The 22,950-nt window shown below is 43.1% G+C and overlaps 1 protein-coding gene across 6 annotated transcripts in view; it reads left to right on the forward strand.

The window, feature by feature from the left end:
- Positions 1 to 22,950, forward strand: part of dennd5a (DENN/MADD domain containing 5A) — a 263,959-nt gene that overhangs the window by 122,938 nt on the left and 118,071 nt on the right. For all 6 annotated transcript variants that reach the window (XM_078220715.1, XM_078220711.1, XM_078220712.1 and 3 more), the window contains one exon: positions 11,149 to 11,466. In XM_078220715.1, coding sequence (XP_078076841.1) covers positions 11,149 to 11,466 — 318 coding nt within the window. The remainder of the gene's footprint in view (positions 1 to 11,148; positions 11,467 to 22,950) is intronic.

Raw genomic sequence — 22,950 nt, forward strand, 5'->3', positions numbered from 1 at the left:
ATCAAGCAGGCTACATTGTCCTTGATGGTGTTGAATTTTTTGAAGTGTTGTTGGAGCTGCACTCATCCAGACAAGTAGAGAGTATTCCATCACACTCCTGAATTGTGACTTTTAGAAGGTAGCCAAGCTTTGGTGCAGGATCGCCGCAGGATTCCTAGCCTCTAACCTGCTCTTGTAGCCAGAGCATTTATATGGCTGGTCCAGTTCTAGTTCAGGATGTAACACCTCCGTGATGATAATACCATTGAATGTCAAGGGGAGATGGCTAGATTTTTTCTTGTTGAAGATGGTCATTGCGTGGCAGTTGTGTGGTGCGAATGTGCTTGCCATTTATCAACCCAAGCCTGAAAGTTGTCTAGGTCTTGATGCATATGGGCACGGGCTGCTTCAGTATCTGAGGAGTCGTGAATGGTTCTGAATATTAAGTAATCATCTGAGTCATTAATGAAGCAGCTGAAGATGATTGGGCCCAAGGCACTGCTCTGACTAAATCCAATCATCCAGCAATTAATCAATGGAACTATATCACAAGATTTCCTTTTTCTTTTACAGAAACAAGCTATTGTTTATATATCAAGAGATATTTAAACAAAGCAAGCACCACTAACTTAACACTATAGCTTATAAAGACTTATGCTATCAACTCAGTTTGCCTTTTTACTCTTTTCCCCTAACTTCGGAATCTTGATGGTTCATCACTTTCTCTGGGACCAACCCAGAAAGTATACCATAGTCCTGTGGCATTTACTTTAATTCTCCTTCATATCCCAGCCATTCCTCCAGATAAACTTATGCAATCTTTGCAAGTTTTGGCTATGTGATCCTCTACGCTTTTCTCTACAGACCTCACAACTATGATACCTCAGTCCTTTTTTTTTGAGTTGTTGGCAGATATTCAACTGCCTTCCCACAGCTTCCAAAGCTAACTCAGCTGACTGCTTTCTGCTGCAAGGCTTTGTGAGGACCACTATAGATTTATTCCAATAGCTACGAACTAGAGCAAATCTTCCAGCTACACTTTTCTCATGAAATCCAAACTGAGAAATCTCACCCATGGTTCAATGCAATGAAGTTAATGTTTTCTCTGCCTCAAAAGTAGGCCTTACTGATTATCACCACCTGTTGACTCTCAATCTCATGAAATTCTGTCTTCACCAAAGCAAAGTTACACTTACCTCTGTTCCCAAATGGAACTTTCCAGATTGTGGTTAAATACAATTCCACTGCTGCTGATGGCTTACAGCACTTCATGGATACCTGGTTTGGAGGCGTGAGATCTTTTCTAAATCTCACGTCTTTTCAGCACGGTAGCGCAGTGGTTAGCACTGCTGCTTCACAGCTCCAGGGTCCTGGGTTCGATTCCTGGCTTGGGTCACTGTCTGTGTGGAGTTTGCACATTCTCCTCGTGTCTGCGTGGGTTTCCTCCGGGTGCTCCAGTTTCCACCCACAGTCCAAAGATGTGCGGGTAAGGTTGATTGGCCAGGTTAAAAATTGCCCCTTAGAGTCCTGAGATGCGTAGGTTAGAGGGATTAGTGGGTAAAATATGTGGGGGTAGGGCCTGGGTGGGATTGCGGTCGGTGTAGACTCGATGGGCCGAATGGCCTCCTTCTGCACTGTAGGGTTTCTATGATTCTATGATTCTATCCCATTTAGCATAGTGATAGTGCCACACAACACGATCGAGGATATTGTTAGGGACCAGACCAGACCAAACTCCAAGGTAGATTATGAAGTTAGCCTCGACCCAAATTTTTCTTTTGATTTTGGCATTAGGGTGAGCATAAGGTATTTAATTCCAGGTATGATTCAAGTGACCAACTGGGAAGCTTTTAGCAAAACAAACTTATTATTTAAAACAGTTAAGATATGACAAAAAGGATGAGCATATATTTAACCAATTAAAATGCTTAAACATGACAAAGGATAATTTTTAGCAGCTAGCAATCTCTATCGTTCCAATTATAAGCAGCATCCCTTCTTTAGAACCAGTTAGTGCCAAAAACCAATATGCTCACATAGGTGCTAGATTTCCAGCCTTTTAACACCTCTGGACTGAAATCTGGACAGACACCTGCCTTCTGACTCCCAAACAGCAGAATTTCAGAAAAGAGACTTATTTCCTGGCAGATTACTGTCTCCAACTTCAGAGAGGAAAAGAGAGGCACTGCTCTCTAACAACTCCAACCAGCATCTGACCTGAGTTTTCTGCGCAAGCCTAGTTTCACCCAGTCGTATGACATTACCTGTCAGTCAACCTAATCAAGTGCTACTCTGCGGGCGAAATCACAAAAAACAACAGATCAGCTCAGTTCAGTTCAGATTAAAACAAACATTCTAGAAATTAGGAGCAATTATGCTACAGCAGTAACAACACAGATTGCTGGTTACAGCCCAAGTGGCACTGGTTAGAACAGACTGTTTAAAAAAAATCCTGCACAAAAAAATGACAAATATATTTTTTAAAGGCACAGTATCCTCCATGTGAAGATGGGCTGCCTTCTCCGCAAGGACATTAAAAAAAAATTACTTCACGGATTGTGCGTGTTGCTGTCTGGGCCAACATTTATCGCCCATCTCTTCTTGCCCTTGAGAATGTAGTGGTGAGCCGCTGCCTTGAACTGCTGCAGTCCCTGTGGTGTCGGTGCACAAGCAATACTATTCGGGAGGGAATTCCAGGACTTTGACCCAGCGACTGTGAAGCAATATATTTCCAAGTCTGGATGATTGATTTGGAGGGGAACTTGCAGGCGGTGGTGTTCCCCTGTGTCTGCTGTCCTGGATGATAGCAGTCGTTGGTTTGGAAGGTCTGCCTGAGGAGCTTGAAGAGTTACTGCAGTGCATCTTGTAGATGGTATACACTGCTGCCGCAGCTCATCAGTGATGGAGCAAGGGAATTTTTTTTTGAAGGGCTGCCTAGCAAGTGGGTTGCTTTTGTCCTGGATGGTGTTGAACTTGATGTTGGTACCTTGCTCATCCAGGCAAGTGGAGAGTATTCCATCCTGACTTGACTTGTATCTTGTTGATGGTGGGTAGGCTTTATGGAGTCAGGAAGTGAATTACTTGCTGTAGGATTCCTAACCTTTGACATATTCTTGTAGCCTCAGTATTTATATGGCTAGTCCAGTTGTGTTTCTGGTAAATGGTGACCCTTCGGATATTGATTATGGGGATTCAGTGATGGTAATGCAGGTGGTCATGCCTACTAATACTATCATGAACAGATGCATCTTCTACAAGTAGATTGGTGAGGATGAAGTAAAGTAGGATTTTCCCTCTTCTTGGCTCCCTCAGCATGTGCTGTAGGCACCATTTAGCAGCTATGTCCTTCAGGATTCAACCAGCTGGACAGTAATGGCACTACTGAGCCACTCTTGGTGATGGACATTGAAGTCCCCCAACCAGAGTATACTCTGTGCTTCTCCATCCTTCGTGCTTCTTCCAACTGATACTCATCAGCTGAGGGGGAACAGCAAGTGGTAAACAACAGGAGGTTTCCTTGCCCATGTTTGACATGATGCCATGGGACTTCCCAGGGTCCAGAGGTGGTGTTGAAGATTTCCAGGGCAACTCCCTTGCCATCACCTCTGTGGGTCTGTTCTGCTGGTGGCAAACGACAAACCCGGTGATGCTGGTGTATGGGATATTGTCTGTTAGCTATGATTTAGTGAGTATGACAATGTCAGCCTGTTGCTTGACTAGTCTATGGGACAGACAGGTTTGGCACAATCCCTTGGATGTTGGTAAGGAGGGCTTTGCAGGATCAACAGTGTGCCATTATTGTTTCCAATGTCTGTTAATGCTGGGTAATCCATCTGGTTTCATTCTTTTTTGACTTTGGTACAACTGAGAGGCTTGCTAGGTCATTTAAGAGCTACCCACATTGGTGTGAGTCTGGAGTCACATGTAGGCTGACAGATTTTCTGCCCAAATGGATCCGAGTGAACCAGCTGGGTTTTATGGTCACTGAGGATAAGTTGTGATTCCAGATTTATTTATTAATTGAATGTAAATTTCACCAGCTGCTGTGGTGGAATGTGAATACGTGTCCCCAGAACATTTGTCTGGGCCTCTGGATGAGTAATACAATGACATTACCACTGTGCCACCACCTCATGTCATGTGCCTCACAATGGTATGCCTTGCTCACCATAACATTGCCTTCCAGAGAGGTGTGGCTTTTGAAAAGAGTGAGACCCTGGCATGACCCGGCCACTGAGTCTATATGGGTAGAACTGAGAAATAAGAAGGGGGAAATCACTTTGATAGGGTTGTACTATAGGCCCCCAAATAGTCAGCGGGAAATTGAGGAGCAAATATGTAAGGAGATTACAGATAGCTCCAAGAAAAATAGGGTGGTAATAGTCGGAGATTTTAACATTCCCAACATTGACTGGGACAGCCATAGTATTAGAGGGTTGGATGGAGAGAAATTTGTTGAGTGTATTCAGGAGGAATTTCTCATTCAGTATGTGGATGGCCCGACTAGAGAGGGGGCAAAACTCGACCTCCTCTTGGGAAATAATGAAGGGCAGGTGACAGAAATGTTAGTGAGGGATCACTTTGGGACCAGTGACCATAATTCTATTAGTTTTAAGATCGCTATGGAGAATGATAGGTCTGTCCCAAAAGTTAATATTCTAAATTGGGGCAAGGCCAATTTTGATGATATCAGGCAGGAACTTTCAAAAGTTAATTGGGGGAGTCTGTGGGAAGGCAAAGGGAAGTCTGGTAAGTGACATGCTTTCAAAAGTGTGTTAACCAGGGTTCAGGGTAAACACATTCCTCTAAGAGAGAAGGGCAAGGCTGGCAGAAGTCGGGAACCCTGGATGACTCGGGATATTGAGGCCCTGGTCAAGAAGAAGAAAGAGGCACATGACATGCATAGGCAGCTGGGATCAAGTGAATTTCTTGAAGAGTATAGGGGGTGTAGGAGTAGAGTTAAGAGAGAAATCAGGAGGGCAAAAAGGGGACACGAAATTGTTTTGGCAGATAAGGCAAAGGAGAATCCAAAGAGCTTCTCCAAATACATAAAGGGCAAAAGAGTAACAAGGGAGCGAGTAGGGCCTCTTAAGGATCAACAAGGTAATCTATGTGTGGATCCACAAGTGATGGGCGAGATCCTAAATGAATATTTCTCATCAGTATTTACTGTTGAGAAAAGCATGGATGTTAGGGAACTTGGGGAATTAAATATTGATGTCTTGAGTGTACATATTACAGAGAAGGAGGTGCTGGAAGTCTTAAAGCGCATCAAGGTAGATAAGTCTGCGGGACCTGATGAGGTATATCCCAGGACGTTGTGGGAGGCTAGGGAGGAAATTGCGGGTCCCCGAGCCGAGATATTTGAATCATTGATAGTCATGGGTGAGGTGCCTGAAGATTGGAGAGTGGCAAATGTTGTGCCTTTGTTTAAAAAGGGCTACAGGGAAAAGCCTGGGAACTACAGGCCAGTTAGCCTCATCTGTGGTGGGTAAATTGTTGGAAGGTATTTTGAGAGACAGGATCTACAGGCATTTAGAGATGCAAGGACTGATTAGGGACAGTCAGCAGGGCTTTGTGAGTGGAAAATCATGTCTCACAAATTTAATTGAGTTTTTTGAAGGTGTAACCAAGAAGGTAGATGAGGACAGTGCAGTTGATGTTGTCTACGTGGACTTTAGCAAGGCCTTTGACAAGGTACTGCATGGTAGGTTGTTGCATAAAGTTAAATCTCACGGGATCCAGGGTGAGGTATCTAAATGGATACAAAATTGGCTTCTTGACTGAATGTGGAGATGCCGGCGTTGGACTGGGGTAAACACTGTAAGAAGTCTCACAACACCAGGTTAAAGTCCAACAGGTTTATTTGGTAGCAAAATCCACTAGCTTTCGGAGCACTGCCCCTTCGTCAGGTGAGTGGGAGTTCTATTCACAAACAGGGCATATAAAGACACTAACTCAATTTACAAAATAATGATTGGAATGCGAGTCTTTACAGGTAGTCAAGTCTTAAAGGTACAGACAATGTGAGTGGAGAGAGCGTTAAGCACAGGTTAAAGAGATGTGCATTGTCTCCAGACAGGACAGTTAGTGAGATTTTGCAAGTCCAGGCAAGTCGTGGGGGTTACAGATTGTGTGACATGAACCCAAGATCCCGGTTGAGGCCGTCCTCATGTGTGCGGAACTTGGCTATCAGTCTCTGCTCAGCGACTCTTCATCATAGAAAGAGGCGGAGCAGGATGTAGTAGAGGAGGAGGAGAAAGAGGAAGAGGATGATGTAGAACAACAGAGATGACCGGGGCCCGTGTAGAATTTGAAGGTTTTATCAGGATGCCAGCAACATCCGGGAGCATCTGATCCAGGAACATTTCTGTTGAACCCTTTAACCCAAGAGGACAGCATGCTCCAGAGCTCTTTTTAAGTTGCTTGTGAGGACACTTCCATTTAAGTTACAGCTTGGAATAGATCCATTCTTACTGCCAATGAATGATCTGGCAACCTCACTTGCCCTGTTCAAAGGCCTTTGATTCTCTTTACCACTTCACTCTTCTAGTTTCACCATGAAAAATATGGAAAAATTATCTGGAATCATGTATCAATATTTACAGTGTGTTCCAAAAGTAACAAATTGCATATTTAAAAGTGAAACAAACCCCAATGAACCATTCGGTGCTCCTCCCAACATGGTAGCCTGTTGTCTTGGCCTCTTCTACTCCATGCTCTCCTTGTGGCTTCGGATGAGGTGGAGGAAGCCTGCTTGCTTATGCCTGCTTGTGGTTGATGTGCACATGATGGTCATTTTGGTCATGGAGGTGCTGGTGATGGTATCTCCAGAAGCTGCTACACCAGCATCAATATAGGGACCTGGGGCCCTGCTGGATAGATGGCCCCGAGTCAGTGGACTTGGAGGCTGATGATGATGATAACACCCGTGGGGGATGACTGCTTCAGCCCTTGGATGCCACTCTGGATGGCTGAAGGTGAGCGGCGCAATTGGCATCCATTCAATGAAGCTTTGCACCAGAAGTATCTCTGAGCGGTTTATGCTACAGACTGTTGTATGCATTCTGTGCATGTGCTGCACCTGCATCCACTCTTGAGTGCCACTTTCTCAGTGAAGGAGCTTATGCATTCCACACTGCCTAAGAGAATTCTTGACGTGAGGGTACACATCTATTGCTGCTGGTCTAAGTAGACTCTCCATTTTAGTGACTCCCAAGGTGTTGCATCTGTGCCCAACTGAGCATGACTGTGTCTGTCCTCCATCCTCTGAGGGAGACTGCCCACAGCAATTTCTGTTTCTCCCATCTTCTCCTATTCACCAGTGCTGTTCTCTTCACCTTAGTGCCATTCTCAATGCTCCCCTAAATAAGCATGTACGAGGATCAGTGTGAATGTATCTGCGCTGCTGAAGGGTGCGCTTGTAGGATATGACTGTCTTGGTTTCTGGCCCTGTTGTTGTGCAGGACTCTGGTGTTCACCATGACAGAACCTGTAAGAGACACAAGAAGGAGATCATGAAAACTAGCCCTGGACAACAGAAGCCTCTGCTTCCAAACACTTCCAATACATTTGAGTATTTAGCATGTTGTTGGATAGGGAGGAGGGGACTCTCCTCCTCTAATCCACAGATTGCTATACCTTTTGCCTTCGCTTTCAGTTATGCTCATCTTTCCTTCCTTACCTGGATCCTGTGGTGTCACTCTGGTGATTTCTATAGCTCTCTCTTCAATGGTAGTCCCACAGTGATCTGGGGCACTCCTCCAGTGATACCCCTCTCCCTAGCATTATGTATCCTTTTTTTTCCTGCAAGGACAAAAGAGAGAGAAATAAGATCCTCCTGGCCAGCTGCTCATTTATGTAATTTATAGTTTTGCTGCACAGAAAAAGGCCATTTGGCCCATTGTGTCTCCTCCAGCCATCAAGCACCTATCTATTCTAATCCCATTTTCCAGCACTTGGTCAGTAGCCTTGTATGCTAAGGACAAAACCTTGTGTTTCAAGTACTCTAAATGCTTCTTAAATGTTGAGGTTTCCTACCTCAAAGATCAATGCTTGCGAGTCTAGAACACTACTGGCACTCTGAGCCTGGCTGAGGGGTCTGTAAGTACTCTGGGCATGCAGTTTCTCTTGATGTCTCCCATATTCAGGAACAGCATGCACACCAGTGTGTCTGTTGGTGGATAAATACCCAGGGTCAGAATTCATTGGGGTTGCACTCACTTTGTCAATTGAAGAAGGTAATTGAACCTTTTAAGGCACTGCAACCAACTGCTCTTCTGCTGCTGCCTGTTTTGTTTGGCTGAGTGACCTTTCAATCTACCCCCTGGAAAGAGGATCACCTTCCTTTCTTTCATAGTCACCAGGAGGACCTCAAGGTCAGGATCTGCGTAACAAAAGGCTGTCCTGCCCTCGGTGCCAGGCTTCTGCTTTTCCTCTTTTCCTGGTTCTTGCATTTTTTTTTCTTTCAAATGGTTGCCTCAGTAATGGCTGCCATGGAGCCATTAAATTGGTTCTGCCTCAGCAACTATGGCTGCTGATTTGTAATCTGACATCCAGTCAATTAGCAGCCAATTGCTGCAAAAATCTGAACTGCAGCTACTTCTGTCCAAGGGCAGGGTCAGGACTTAGAAACAGTTCCGACATTGGTTTCTTGACCCCAGAGGCAAAATCCTACCCATCATTGCACACTTTCCAGTAACATAATTAAAGTTGCATTTTTGAGACTGATATTTTTTAGGGCAAAAATGTAAGAGTTGACTTTTACATGAATGATACTCTTGAGGGGTTGACATGCATGCTTGACACAGCATTTAAACTTGATTTTTTTTTTCTCCCTCTGTTTCACGAGGCTTACCACCCTAAGTACCGAAACTTACACAATTTATCAAACAATACATGCCATGAAAACCATGTGGTTATAGTATCGCATGTCTTCAACCAGTACGTCACCAGCACAGTAATCCCAGTAATTTCTCACTTCACGTTAAAATCCTTCCAAATTACTCTGATCACCATCTGAATCATTGAACAATTTGGTCGAATTACCTGATTGCAAAATATAATCTTATGAATCTACCACATCATTACCATTATTATCATTGGTTGTAACTTCAGCATCATCAGATCACAAGTACTTGTCCTCATTACCATCTAATGCATTTAATACTCCACATTTTGGAAATGGTTTTTTGGCAATATTTCCACATATCTGCTACCCATTGACAATGTTACTCATGAAAAAGCTTGCATATTTCCTCCTTTAATGCGTGTTTTTTTCACTTTCCAACATCCAGTTACTCCACATCTTTCAGATATTAACCTTGAAATGTTTCTACACCTATCCAACGGCTGATGAACACTTCTTAGATCACTGGGGTCAACTGCTATGTCGGTGTTGTTTGATCTTGCATCACTGATTGCATCGTTGACAAGATGGGATATGAAAGAATCCCAGATAAGCAAACCTTTTTCTTTGCATGGTCCCCCGGTCTCAGATTACTCTTTGATCTATTTCTTACAACCACCTTCATCCATCCAGTCTTTCTCGTGAAAATGGATGATGATGTCTTTCTGAAATCTCTCTTTGGGGGAAGTTTTTCTGCTTGAAGATGCCCATTTGCTTTAATTTTGTATCATTTACTACAGAAGGTGGCACTACTGAACCACATGTTTTCGTGACCAATTGTCTATACAAGGTTTTTGTTCCACCAATCTTGTTAACAATCTTGTTTTCTGGCATGTCAAAACTGATTGGTTTTCATATTTCCAATGCCAGCCAATTGATATGCATTGTTCTCTCGATGTTGGATGACAAGTTGGTAGAATTTTACAAGTTGGAGAACTTGATGGTTTATCATTGATTTCAGGTGACCGATGCTGTGACATTTTCACTTTGTTAGAATTACAGACTCTGGGTGGAATTTGCTATACAACCTGCCACGTGGTTTGCAGTGGTGGAAGCGGCAAGCCATTGGCCTGCAGGGGTATCTTCTGGCCCCATCATTGTCAACAGGGTTTCCTGTTGAATGAACCCCTTGCCACTCGGAGACTTGTGGCGGGGGTGTGCTGTTAGTGGGACTAGAAGATCCCACTGAATCATGTGCACCACCAAGCACTGGCCTTGATTTTTTTGAATACCATCTTTCTTTGCCTTTTTGAGGGTGTAGGGTCAGAGACTCACTGGATGGTAGTACAGGTGCAGTGTGTTAAAATCAGTAACCTCTGGACTGAGTTCATGCTGGCTTTTGGATTTTGCTACTCTTTGGTTTGGGCTGGGTCGGGTTGGTCAAGGGCTACTCGTACCATTTGGAGCTTGGGAAAGGACAGACAAACAATACCAATAACTAGTCAGTGCGCCATTTCACCAATGCAGCACCTAGCCCATCAAGCTAGTAAATTACCTTACTCGTCAAATAATAAAAGTTCATGCATGACAGCTTAAAAATGTCGGGTTTTTGAACATTGCTGGTTTTCAGGTCAGATTTGAGACACTATCTGTCTTACCATTTTGCTGATCCTCTGTAACCCATTCTGCCATTTTCTTTTCAGCTGGGGCCACTTGAGTTCAATTTTCCTCTGGCACATTTATTCTTTGGTGTATTTTCTAGTTTGTTGGATATGTTTCTCTATTCTTTAACTATTTTCTAGGAAACATTAAACTTTCATGCTGCTAGGTAATTATTTGTTGTCTTGGTGAATTCTACAGCTTTCACTTTAAGTTGAGCTATATACTTGTTCTGCTTTCTCGAAGGCATCTTGATAGATTATGTGGTCCACCTGAATTTCAAGGGTACAAGGAGATGCTGCTGCCATCTAACCAGAAAATTTGAAGAATCCCACCATCCTATAAAGACAATGAAATGCACTTGGACAATTTTCTTGATTTTAGCATCCTAAACCATCTCCAAGATTGTACTTTTGATTCTGAAATTTTTGGGCTTTATTCGCTGAAATTCTAAAATTGAAATTTTAAGGTGAAAATCATGGGTTGACCTTTCCATGAGATTGATGTTTGCACAGGTGTATATATAGAACTGGAAAACAAATATGTCCCCTAGTTTTAAGGGCATTGAGGGGGGGGGTTATGTGTATTTTTTTTATCATTGCATCCATTTATGGCAAAAGAGTAACTTCAAAATTTTCAAAATATATATTGAACTTTTTCAGGCAAATCTATGCTTTGTGGACATAGACAACCATTTTATTGAACTTCCAGAAGACTTGCCACAGTTTCCAAATAAACTAGAATTCATTCAAGAAATCTCAGAGATCCTAATGGCATTTGGGATTCCACCTGAAGGGAATCTTCACTGCAGTGAAAGTGCCTCTAAGCTGAAGAACTTTAAAGGAAGTGATATGGTCTGCGATAAGAAGAACGGAAATGTAGCTGGATCAGCATTGAACACTTATGAATTGCTAAAGGAAAACGAAACCATGGCAAGATTGCAGGCTCTTGTCAGAAGAACTGGTGTGAGTTTAGAGAAGGTTAGTTTTTAACTCATTTTGAGTTATACAACACAATTTAAAGTTGACCCATAATGATGGCTGAAAAGATCTAAAATAGTCTCAGCCAATGATATATTTATTTGTAAAGTATAAACACGATGAATCTTTCCTAATGTTTGTGTTTGTTATTCTTCTGTCTTATTTTAATTTTCCCTTTACTGATCAGAATACAAAAATGTTTTTAAGGGGTGGGAGAAGAGGATCATTAGAGGATCATATTTAGGACATTAAGGAAGATGGGTAAAAGGCATACTTTTCTGTTTTTCTTAACCATGTTACCTTATGGACCATATCAACATCTATACTGGTAAAAGCAATGCATTTGAGGAGGTATTATTTCAAATCAATCAGTGTCATGAAATTTGGAGTTGCAAACTGGATTCTTATCTTCAGATTCTTATTTTTGTTCCCTGCTCTCACCCAACAAGGCTGGTATTTGAGAGCATGAAATTACGTATCCAAGACATCTAATGGTTACTGTAGCTCATTGTGCCTTTAGTTAAATTAACATGTGTATTTAATGTTGGCAATGATTAGCTTTGTGATGTTTTCAACAATCTGTGTAAACCTTACTGTCTCTTAATATGATTGCATGGGGTTTAAAGTTTGTCCATTTTAAATCGGAATAGACACTTGGGGCGTGATTTTACCAGCTCGTCGTGCCACTCGATCAGTGTGGCAAGCCAGCCGGCGCGAATCGGTTTTGTATCTTCCTGATCCTGTTTTGCCGGCATGAACAACTTTACACTCAAAGGGGGTTATGTAGGCAGGGATATGGGGGTGTCAGGGGTCTGCCAGGAGACTCATCAGGAGGATTCTGATGTCCCAGTGCTAGCGACCCGTGTGGGTGTGGGGTTAATAATGCCACTGATGATGAGTGAGGGGCTCTGATGTCTGTGGAGGGGGAGAGAAGAGGTCTCCCGGTGCGCTAGTACTTCGGGGCGTCCTGCACAGTGACCTAAGCGCTCTGCAGCTGGCATCCCTGGTATACTTGGGCACACCCCCCCCCCCCCCCCCCCCCACTCCAATGCTCCTGGCTGTCAGCAAAACTGATGAGTGCCAGAAGATTGCAATTCCAAACTCTCCCAAAAGACCGGTGCGGAACACCTCTGTTTTCGGACTTTTATGATACACAATTGTTTTGGGAAAGTTGCACCCTTAGTATTTTTCTTTCTGACATTTTTACAGCTGGTGAATGTTGGACTGAGTTTAAAATTTTGATTGCTGCGCTGACTAAGCACAAATTGACCATTTGAAATACACACAAACATTCTCCAGCCAAAAGTCTTTGAACAGAGCAGAAAAGGTTAAGAGGAGGTATACAATATCATGATAGATTTTGATAGTGAATAACTGGCAGAAAAGTTGATACCCAGATTTAAGGTAATGAACAAATGAACCAGAGGTGACATGTGGAAACTTTTTTTACACAGCAAATTGTTGTAATTTAGAATGCACTGCCTGAATGGGTGGCAGAGGCAGATTCAATCCATTCAGAAGAGAATTGGGTAAACACCAATTTGGTAAATTGGCATAGATATAGAATGGAAGTTTTATTGTTGTATTTCAGGAGGGCATAGGAATGCTAACTGGATTTGCGGATATAGTTCAAAGCAGAAAAAAAAGTCATTGGAATTATGGAAAGAAAATACACCTTGAATGGCAAGATATTAAATGGAGTATAAATTGAAATAAGGACGTTGTTTTTCATGATCTCAAAATATCCGAAGTGCTTTAGAGCTATTACTTCTGAAATATAATCACTGTTGTGAAAAAAAATCAGCTTTAACAACACCAGGTTAAAGTCCAATGCATTTCCACTCCATTTGACGAAGGAGCAGCGCTCTGAAAGCTTATGGTATTTGCTACCAAATAAACCTGTTGGACTTTAACCTGGTGTTGTTAAAACTCTTACTAAAGCTATGTCTGCCAGTGACCATTGGAAAAAAGAAACTGTCATGGCAACTTTCCCCATATTATCTCTAAAGAGTGACCTCCATGAATGCTGCAGAGATCAAATTCTAACAGAATGATACAAAGACCATTTATGTTTTGTAACCCAGGCTGGCCAACAAGTTACTCATTTGCTAGGACAAAGGACCCAGTAACCAACCTTTTTAATTCTTAATGGTTGGTACATTTAATCATCTCAGGAAGCCAGATGAGGGATACACATTTCTTGTTAAAGACAAAATGGAGAGCTGAGAGTCATGTAACATAACCCCCCAACCTTGTGTAACCAGTAATACTGCCAAATCTCAGTCTGCTGTTTGCCATCTGACAAGCAGCCTGACAGAAAACCAGGTCTCCCCAGTTTGAATACCTAGCCCCATCTACACTGTTTCTTCTGTACCATCGCCTATAAGACTGATTCATCTCTGCATGCCTATCTCATCATGTGAACTCTACCAGAAAAGCGTCAGTTTTCAGTCTGCCGGCCTCCATGATAGAATATCACATTGGACCTTGATTCTCGACTCTGGAATCCATGTGAAACACTATATTCCTTTTATCTGTGATCTCTGCACTTTATTTTCTCTATCCCTCTTTTACTGTATAACTGCAAAGGAGACAATGTTGTGATCCCCCCATCTCATGTGAGTGGGTGCAAATAAACTAACACATTGAGGTCATCTTATCTCAAATTTGCTGTGGGGTTGTTACTAGAAATATGCCACCACTTATAAAGGGGGTAGTAAACCAAAACATCATTTTGTTTACCAATGGGAGACGAGAGGAGAAACTAGCGCTGCTTCAATGAACTCCACTCCTGTCCATAACATGGGTTTTCAGCTGCTTTACTGTTATGGGAAGGAACTCGCAATAAAGTGAGACTACTTTAGTGAGATTATGATTTCATATAAACAATAGCAATAAAACTAGGCTGTGATTTACTGTCTAATGTGGGCTGCATACCTCTGTGTGTTATTCTAGGTTGAGGATCGCACAACGTACCTTGCAACTTTCAGTCTTCAGTGCCTTCGTTTTCTTTCTCTTCTCTCCTTTATTAAGTTCTGTTTGTTCTCCTCTGCACGGATCAGAAGGGTCTGTTTTAACTTGGTCGTTTTCTGATTAAGCCCTCCCTTTGCCCAGTCATAGTTCATGTGAGCAATGCTAGCCTTACTTAATCACTCAAATGTTCAGTATGTCATTGTTGTTCTATTTCTGCTTATCTCAAGGCTGCTGCATCCTGTTGTTATTTGTTTCATGGAGGCCCATGTATTAGCTTACACAACTGGCTTCAAGGTTTATTTATTATCTGCAGTAGGCATCTTTTTAAAATTTTGGCACTCCTTCTCATCTCTCTATCTTGGCATCAATTTATACTGTACACTATTTCAAATAAAGTTAAATGTTCATAGCCTAATAATCTTACAATACCAATGCCCACAATTTTGTGTGAATTTTATGTTTGTGTTTGATATTAAACAAACATAATGTCACACAATCTTGTGCTTATTGATGTTTTAACTGTGTCATTCTGTTTTTCTGTTTGGTCGTAAGACTAATGGAATTTTTAGGCTCCATACACCTTTTATGCAACTGCAAAAAGTTATTTTTAAAGATTTTCCCTCCGCCCTGCAGAGAGATGAATTTCAAAATTTGATTGTTAATATTTTCCAATTTAAAACAGGATCAATCGGTGGCAGCGTGTACTTTGTAGATACAACTATTTTTATCGGTGCAGGAAGTACTTCAATTCTTGGTTTCAACAATTACCATCAATTTAGAGTGCACTTCTAGTTACATATGAATGACATGGTCAAGTGTTGTGGAAGAGGAGTAATGGAGGGTGCTGCAAATGATATCTACCACATTCTTTCAGCATGATACTTTGTGAAGACTGTGGATAGAATTTTCCGCTTTGGGGACCAAGTGTGGTGGCAGATGGGAAAGTAAGTGTGATTCCTGCTGGGCAACGAGTCAGCTGAACACATGCGGCTTTCTGCTTTGCAGCTCATTAATTATGCATCAGCAAGGAGCTCAGTGAATCTCATGCTAGGTGCGTAGGGATTTGCATGTCCTGCCATTACTTAATGGGGTCAAAGGTCCTGCTGTCATATTTAAACAGTACCCATGGAGGACCTCTGGTTGAGTGATGTAGAGGAAACACATGAGGGGTTTCTCCTGATGTTTTTGTAACAAATTAATTTTCATGACACTGATATTTTTTGATTACCGCAAAATTAATTTAAACACTCATGCACCAAGTCTACTCAAGTATGCCTAAAGATTTAAAGCATACAGGCAGGAAAAAATCTAAACGTAAGAACACACCTGCCCTGACGGCTTCAGTTAAGATGGAAACGAGCTCCCCCACGATTCTGAGCGAAATTCTTGTTACTTTGAGCTCAATAAAGCCCGATGAAGTTTGGCTCTGGAACTGAAAAATTCATTGGAAAAGTCATTGGGTCCCTCGACACCACTTCTCTAGCTGTGGATTCGTACACCGACAAGGTAACACACTTACTGACATCGACACAGCCCCCTCGGATCACAGAAACAGGCTCTGTGCGTTAGAGTACAAGCTGACTGCGGTGATTAAGGAAAGCATGTCGCTGTGGATTAAAATCGATGACTTGGGAAACAGGTCAAGACAACAAAACCTATTCATTGTTGGACTACCAGAGGGGTCTGAGGGCTGAACCCCAACACAGTTTATGTCAGTTTTATTCAAAGAGATGGTGGGTAAGGAGACTTTCCCCAAACCGCTGGAGCTAGACTGAGTCCATCGAACCCTTCGTCCAAAACCTCACCCGGGTGACCCTCCATGAGCTATGGTAGTACAGTTACAAAGGGGAAGAGCTCATTCTTGCCATGATCTCACTTACCAAGGCCACTCAATGAGGATTTGCTGGGACATGAGTGCAGATCAGGTAAAGGGACAAGCAACATTTAACGACATCAATTCCACACTGTGCATAAAAGGAGTAAGCTTCGGGTTGATTCACCCAGCCCATCTCAGCATCTCGCTTAATGGAGAAGATCACTCTTAGTGAGGTGGTGGATTCTTTCCTTCAGCAGCACATACTAAATGCTTGACTGTTTGGATCTAATGAATGTGGATTTGTGGACCAGTTTCTTACCTCAGACCATTTTCCAGCTATGGGGAACGATAGCATTGGACATTCAAGATTTATATTCTCATGGAAATTTAATGCTGTGCATCCCTGTTCCTGTGAGGACGTTTTGGACTGATTCTCTGTTATGGTCAGAATATTGGGCTACTCCAAATTACGCTGAAATGTTAGGCTTTGCTGAGTTTAATTACTGAGAATGATCAGGTTTTGGTGTTGTTTAGCGTTACCATGTGCTTGAACGCCTGTATTGGTCACTTGTATGTTCAAAACTAAGGGCCTATTCAACTGTTTGATTTAATTAGCGCTCTTACTATGCGGCTGTAACAAGCAGCTTTTAAATAGTGTATTATTACATAGTGTAATTCAAACGTCAGAGGTGTGCTCCGTGAATGAGGTTGTTTAATCAACGGATGCTATGTAAGATTGAATATCTTCTGCTCGTCTTGTTTATAATGGCAATCTTAGGATTTGATTTATTTAAGTTTTATTTAGTTAAAAGTTTTGTCACACCATTTACTCTTTGTTCTAGTGATTTGGGAGTGTGGTGATTGTTCCGGGCTGGAGTTGGTTGGGAAGGATTTTTTTTATGTTGACAGTAACCAAGGACCTTTTTTATATTTGGTCAGTCTCATTTTGTTATAGATCCTCTCAGCCTTGTTTTCTTCTTCTCTCAGTTTACTGATTCTACAGCTTCTAACTAGCTCAGGCAGTCAGGGTGGTACAAGGCTCTCAATGAGACTAGTTATGTAGAATAATTAGGGTGTTGAATGGTCCTGCAAAGTGTTACAAAATGTTTTCACACCTCAAGAGCATTAACACTGGGATTACAATCCTTCAGGGGATGCACCTTCATGTTAACGATCACACCAGATTACGTAAAGTATGGGGTGGCAGGTGTTCCATTCCAGCTTCAGCAGCAAAGCGAAAGGATTTGGCAATTTTAATAAACAGAAGAATACAGTTCTTCCCCTTAAACATAATTTCAGATTGTGGAGGATGTTATACAATAGCTAGTGGCACACTTTTTCAAACCCCAGTTTGGTGAATGCCTATGCCCCAAACATAATTTATTACATCGCTTATATCCTCCCTTCCTGATCGAGACACCCACCACCTTACCGTCGGAGGAGATCCAAACTGTTATAGATCCAGGGCTAGACTGCTCAAACCCAAAGACTTTCACTCTTCTGGTATGTCCAAGGCACTCTCCACATTTATGGTACTATATGACAATGGGTTATGTTGATCCTTGGCATTTCCTCCACCTGACCGCAAGGGACTTATACTTTTCTCATGTCTACCATGCTAACTCGCCCATCAGCTGATTTTTCTGAGATAGAGCCCTTTTCCCCACAGTTAAAACAGACAAGTATTCTGTTGTAGTCATATAAGACCATGCATCCCACTCCCTTGACCTGGCTCTTGCTTCCAAAGCTAAAGGCTACTCTCCATGGAGATTTAACACAACCTTACTATATGACACAGAATTTTGCAAATTTATATCCATTAGTATAGATGTTTTTATTAAAAGAAATAAGGCTGATTCCACCACCTCATTGGTACTATGAGAGACCTTCAAAATGGTTCTCTGGAGAACATAATTTCTCAATGCATATATTATCAAGCAAAGAAAATTAAAGCAATCAGAATTGGTAAATTCAATTTTAGAAATAGATTGTCCACAGCTCCCGAGTTAATTGCAAACAGGCTAAAGCTTCAAACTCTATTTGACTTGCTTTCCACAAGTAAAGCTGTGTAAATGTTATAACGGTCAAGGAGGATGTTTCATTAGTATGGGATAAAGCTGCCCACCTTCTGGCCCACCAGCTCAGGCCCCAGCTTGCTTCTCAGTTTATCTCCCAAGTCTACGACTCCTCCCATAATCTTGCTATTGACCCCCCTGATATTAATTCGACCTTCATTTCTTTTTACTGTCACCTTTATAATTCAGAACCCCCATCAGGTCGCATGGCAGTGGCTGACTTTCTACACAACTTGACATCCCATCTGTGGATGCAGACATGAGCTGAGACTTGGACAATGAGATAACGAACTGCATTAAGTTAATGCAAAGTGGCAAGGCCCCAGACCCTGATGGTTTTTCGGTTGAATTTTTAAAAAAGTTCTCTACTTGTTCCTTTATGTTTAGTGACTCATTGTCCCAAATTTATCTGCCCCCAACACTGACTCAAGCTTCCATCTTGCTTATAATCAAAAAAGATAGAGACGCTGTCGATTGTGGCTCATATCGGCCATCTCTGTTTTAAACGCTGACGTAAAGCTGTTAGCTAAGGTTGCAGTTTGGAGCCATGTCTTCCTAGTATAATATCTGATGATCAAATTGGCTTTGTTAAGGGGTGCCAATTATTTTCAAATGTACAGCATCTTCTTGACATTGTACTTTTCCCAACCACCTCGACTGACTCTGAAGTTGTCGTCTCTCTAGATGCAGCAAGGGCTTTTGACTGGTGTGGAGTGGGAATATTTGTTTGCAATTTTAGATAAATTTCATTTTGACTCAAAATTTATTTCATGGATTCATCATCTCTATATCTCCTGTACTGCAAATCTGCATGCTAACTCTATATAAAAGTACTTCCCCTATCCAGAGGAGCCCCTCAGGGGTGCTCTTTGTCTCAACTCTTCTTTGTTTTGGCGATAGAACCCCTGTCAATAGCCTTGAAGTTGTCAACACTGTTAAAAGGTATCCACTGATTTGGCATGGAACACAATGGGCCTGATTTTACCATTTTCATTCTAAGTGCTGAATCTGGGCGCAATGCAGATCCGACTTGGAAATCCGCTTTCAGGTGTCCCCATACGCTCTCAGCCATCTCCAGTCCCATTCGCACTGTGGGCGGGGCTTAGCGCGGCCGAAACGATCGGAGCTCTGAACTGCGCATACTCAGTTGGAAAAAAAATTGAAAAAGCGCGCCCATTTCAAATCGCTCCCGGGTCGCAGAAAGCGGCTCGGGAGCGAAAAGCGGGAACGAGGGTGCACACACACATCACTGTCCCCCTTATCCACCCCCCCCCCACTACCCACACACACCATTGTCCCCCTTATCCACCCCCCACTACCCACACACATCACTGTCCCCCTTATCCACCCCCCCACTACCCAGACCGATCGCCACCCCGGCCCCCCCACCGATTGCCCGCAAAGTGGCAGCAGAACCCCCTTCCCCCCCACCAGAGATCCATCTGCCCCCCCCCACCAGAGATCCATCTGCCCCCCCCCACCAGAGATCCATCTGCCCCTCCCACCAGAGATCCATCTGCCCCCCCCACCAGAGATCCATCTGCCCCCCCTCCCCCACCAGAGATCCATCTGCCCCCCCCCTCCCCAACCAGAGATCCATCTGTCCCCCCACCAGAGATACATCTTACCCCCCCCCCCCCAAAACAACGATCTGGCTCACTCAGCCCCCCGCCCCCCCCCCCCCGTGACAACGAACCTGCCTCACTTCCCCCACCCCCCCCCCCAGAGAATGGTCTGGCCTCACTCCCCCTCCCCTCCAGAGGAACATCTGACCCGCCTCCTCCCTCCCCACCAGACAATGATCAGCCCCCCCCCCCGCCAACCAGTAGACAACGATTAGCCCTCTCCCCCACCCCCTGCCAGAGATACATCTGATCTGCGCTGATCGCGTTAATGGCCTCTTACCCGACTTTACCACGTTTTCGCGCCTGAAAATGGGAGTGAGGAAATGGTAAAATAGGGCCCAATGTGTCTTTATATGCTGATGACCTATTATATATTACGAACTGTGTTGCTTGTGTTGACAAGATATTGAATATTCTCAGCACCTCTGCCTTATTCTTTCGCAATAAATTATATTGCAACAAAAGTGAATCTTTTTCAATCAACTTTATTGCCAAGTAAATCCCCCAGGAAGTTCACCATTCTGTAAATCTGTTGCTGGTTTTTGCTACTTGGGTATGAACATTACACACACTCTTGTATTTCATTATAAAACAAATTTTACAAACCTGGTCACCAAGATTAGAGCAGATCTACAGCACTGGGATAGTTTGCCTCTTTCCTTAGCTGGCAGAATTCAGTGCATAAAAATGAACATTCTGCTCAGGTTCTTGTTTCCTTTTCAATTTCTTCCAGTCTTTTTCCCAAAATCACTTTTTGCTATAGTTTAGAAGCTGATATCAACATTTACCTGGGCAGGCATGACTCCTAGATTCTATGAAGTGATACTTCAGAGAGGATGACGGGATGGTGGGCTAATACTACCTTACTTTATGATTACTTACATAATTATGAAAGGCATAGATAGGGTGAACGGTGGGAAGCTTTTCCCCGGGTCGGTGGTGACGTTCACGAGGGGTCATAGGTTCAAGGTGAAGGGGGGGAGGTTTAACACAGATATCAGAAGGACATATTTTACACAGAGGGTCGTGGGGGCCTGGAATGTGTTGCCGGGCAAGGTGGTGGAGGCGGAAACACTGGGAACGTTTAAGACTTATCTAGACAGCTATATGAACGGAGTGGGAATGGAGGGATACAAAAGAGTGGTCTAGTTTGGACCAGGGAGCGGCGCGGGCTAATTGTTCTTTGTTTCTCGTTTCAAGGCTTCATTCTATGATCATCTTGCTGGTGCCAGTACAGAGCGAGACTGCGGATAGTTGGGAACCTGTCTCGGGGGCAGGGAATTCAGATGGTGTTCGTAAAGCAGAAGTGGAAATGAATAGGGTTGGGAAGCATTTTCTGATCAGGGCCATTGTGATCTCCTGGACTCGTTTCGATCGCCACAGGGGGTCGGAGAGGAATTTCCCAGATTTTTTTTCCCCATATTGGCCCTGGGGTTTTCACTCTGGGTTTTCGCCTCTCCCTGGAGATCACATGGTCTGGAATGGGGGGGTGGGGGTGAGTTAATAGGTTGTGATGAACAAAGCATCGTAGCTGTGAGGGACAGCTCGGTGGATAGGATATTAGGATGTAGATAGGCTGGAAAATTGGGCGGGGATCCTGGATTCAGGATTCAATCCTGGACCGGGGAGCGGCGCGGGCTTGGAGGGCCGAAGGGCCTGTTCCTGTGCTGTATTGTTTTTTGTTCTTTGTTCTTTGTTTACTATTTTTGGGCAGCTGATATTCAAAGGATTTCAATATGGTGTCACAATCCACGTATAAACTGGTGTTTGATGGAAGTGCACTCCTGCTCCTCTTTCTCTCTCCCTGCCTTAATTTGTGCACAGCTATCCTTTCCCCTTCTAAATGTACATCAAACCCCTTTGATTTCTACTTTAAAAATGTGGAAACAATTTTGTGAACATTTTCAACTTGCCGCTCCTCTATTGAACCTTATTGGCTCTATTGAACCACTTATTCTTGCCTTCCAAGTTTGATTTGTCATTCGCCTTGTGGAGGGAGAGGAGACTCAAATGTTTTACTGATTTGTTTGTCGATGGGACCTTTGCCAGCTTCAACAATTTATTTTTTTAAACCATTTTTTGGTACCTTTCGGTACTTTCATTCAAATCAAAAAAGCCAATTCAAATTAAGTATAATCATGGTCCCCACATGAGGGTCAAACCATATCCAAGCTGACAAAACAAGACATTGCATCCCATCTTGGGTTCAATCAAACAAGATCCAAGCTGACAGAATGAGGCATTACATTCCCTCCCGGGCTTCACCTTAGCCAAAAGGCCGAGATGGCTTTGAAAAATTGCATCAGGTAAAGCCTCAGTTCGACCTCACTGTCTGCCCTGAGCCTTTACTGTACCCTAGCTTAGGCAAATCACGATCACAGGTGTTAGCACACCTCAAGTGCAATGGGCTAGCCTCGTCCCCTGCCTAATCATGGTGTCACCTGTTTCAACAAAATTGCAGCCAAATTTAACCTGTCTCAGTCTAGTCTTTACTGCTATTTTTCAAGCCCAGAATTTTGTTCGCTTTTATTGCTCACCCTTTCTCCACTATCTCCAAACACATTATTGGAAGGGATTTCGTCACTATCCCAAACTCGCAGAGATTTTATTTCAAGATTATGTGATCTCTCGCTATCCTCTGGACCCTCTTCTCGCCACAAGATAAATGACTGAAAAGTAGAACTTGGGCTTGACCTTGAAGACAACTGGTGGGAGGCGACCCTTCTTGGGTCAACTTCACATCCTCTTGTTTTGCAGAGAATTCACTTCACCAAAGCCAGAATCAGCAAGTTAATTCAAGCACAAGCAACAAATGTGACACATGTTCACTTGCCCCTGCAGACCATACCCACATCTTCTGGTCGTGTTCAAAGCTGGCTGATTTTTGGTCATCCTTCTTTGATACTCTCTCCAAAACTCTCAATATTGACTTGTTGCCTTGTCCTTTGATAGCCATATTTGAAGTCCCATTCAAACGGGTCAGTCTCATTAAGAT

This window comes from Mustelus asterias, chromosome 9 (assembly GCF_964213995.1).
Source record: "Mustelus asterias chromosome 9, sMusAst1.hap1.1, whole genome shotgun sequence".
Taxonomy (NCBI): domain Eukaryota; kingdom Metazoa; phylum Chordata; class Chondrichthyes; order Carcharhiniformes; family Triakidae; genus Mustelus; species Mustelus asterias.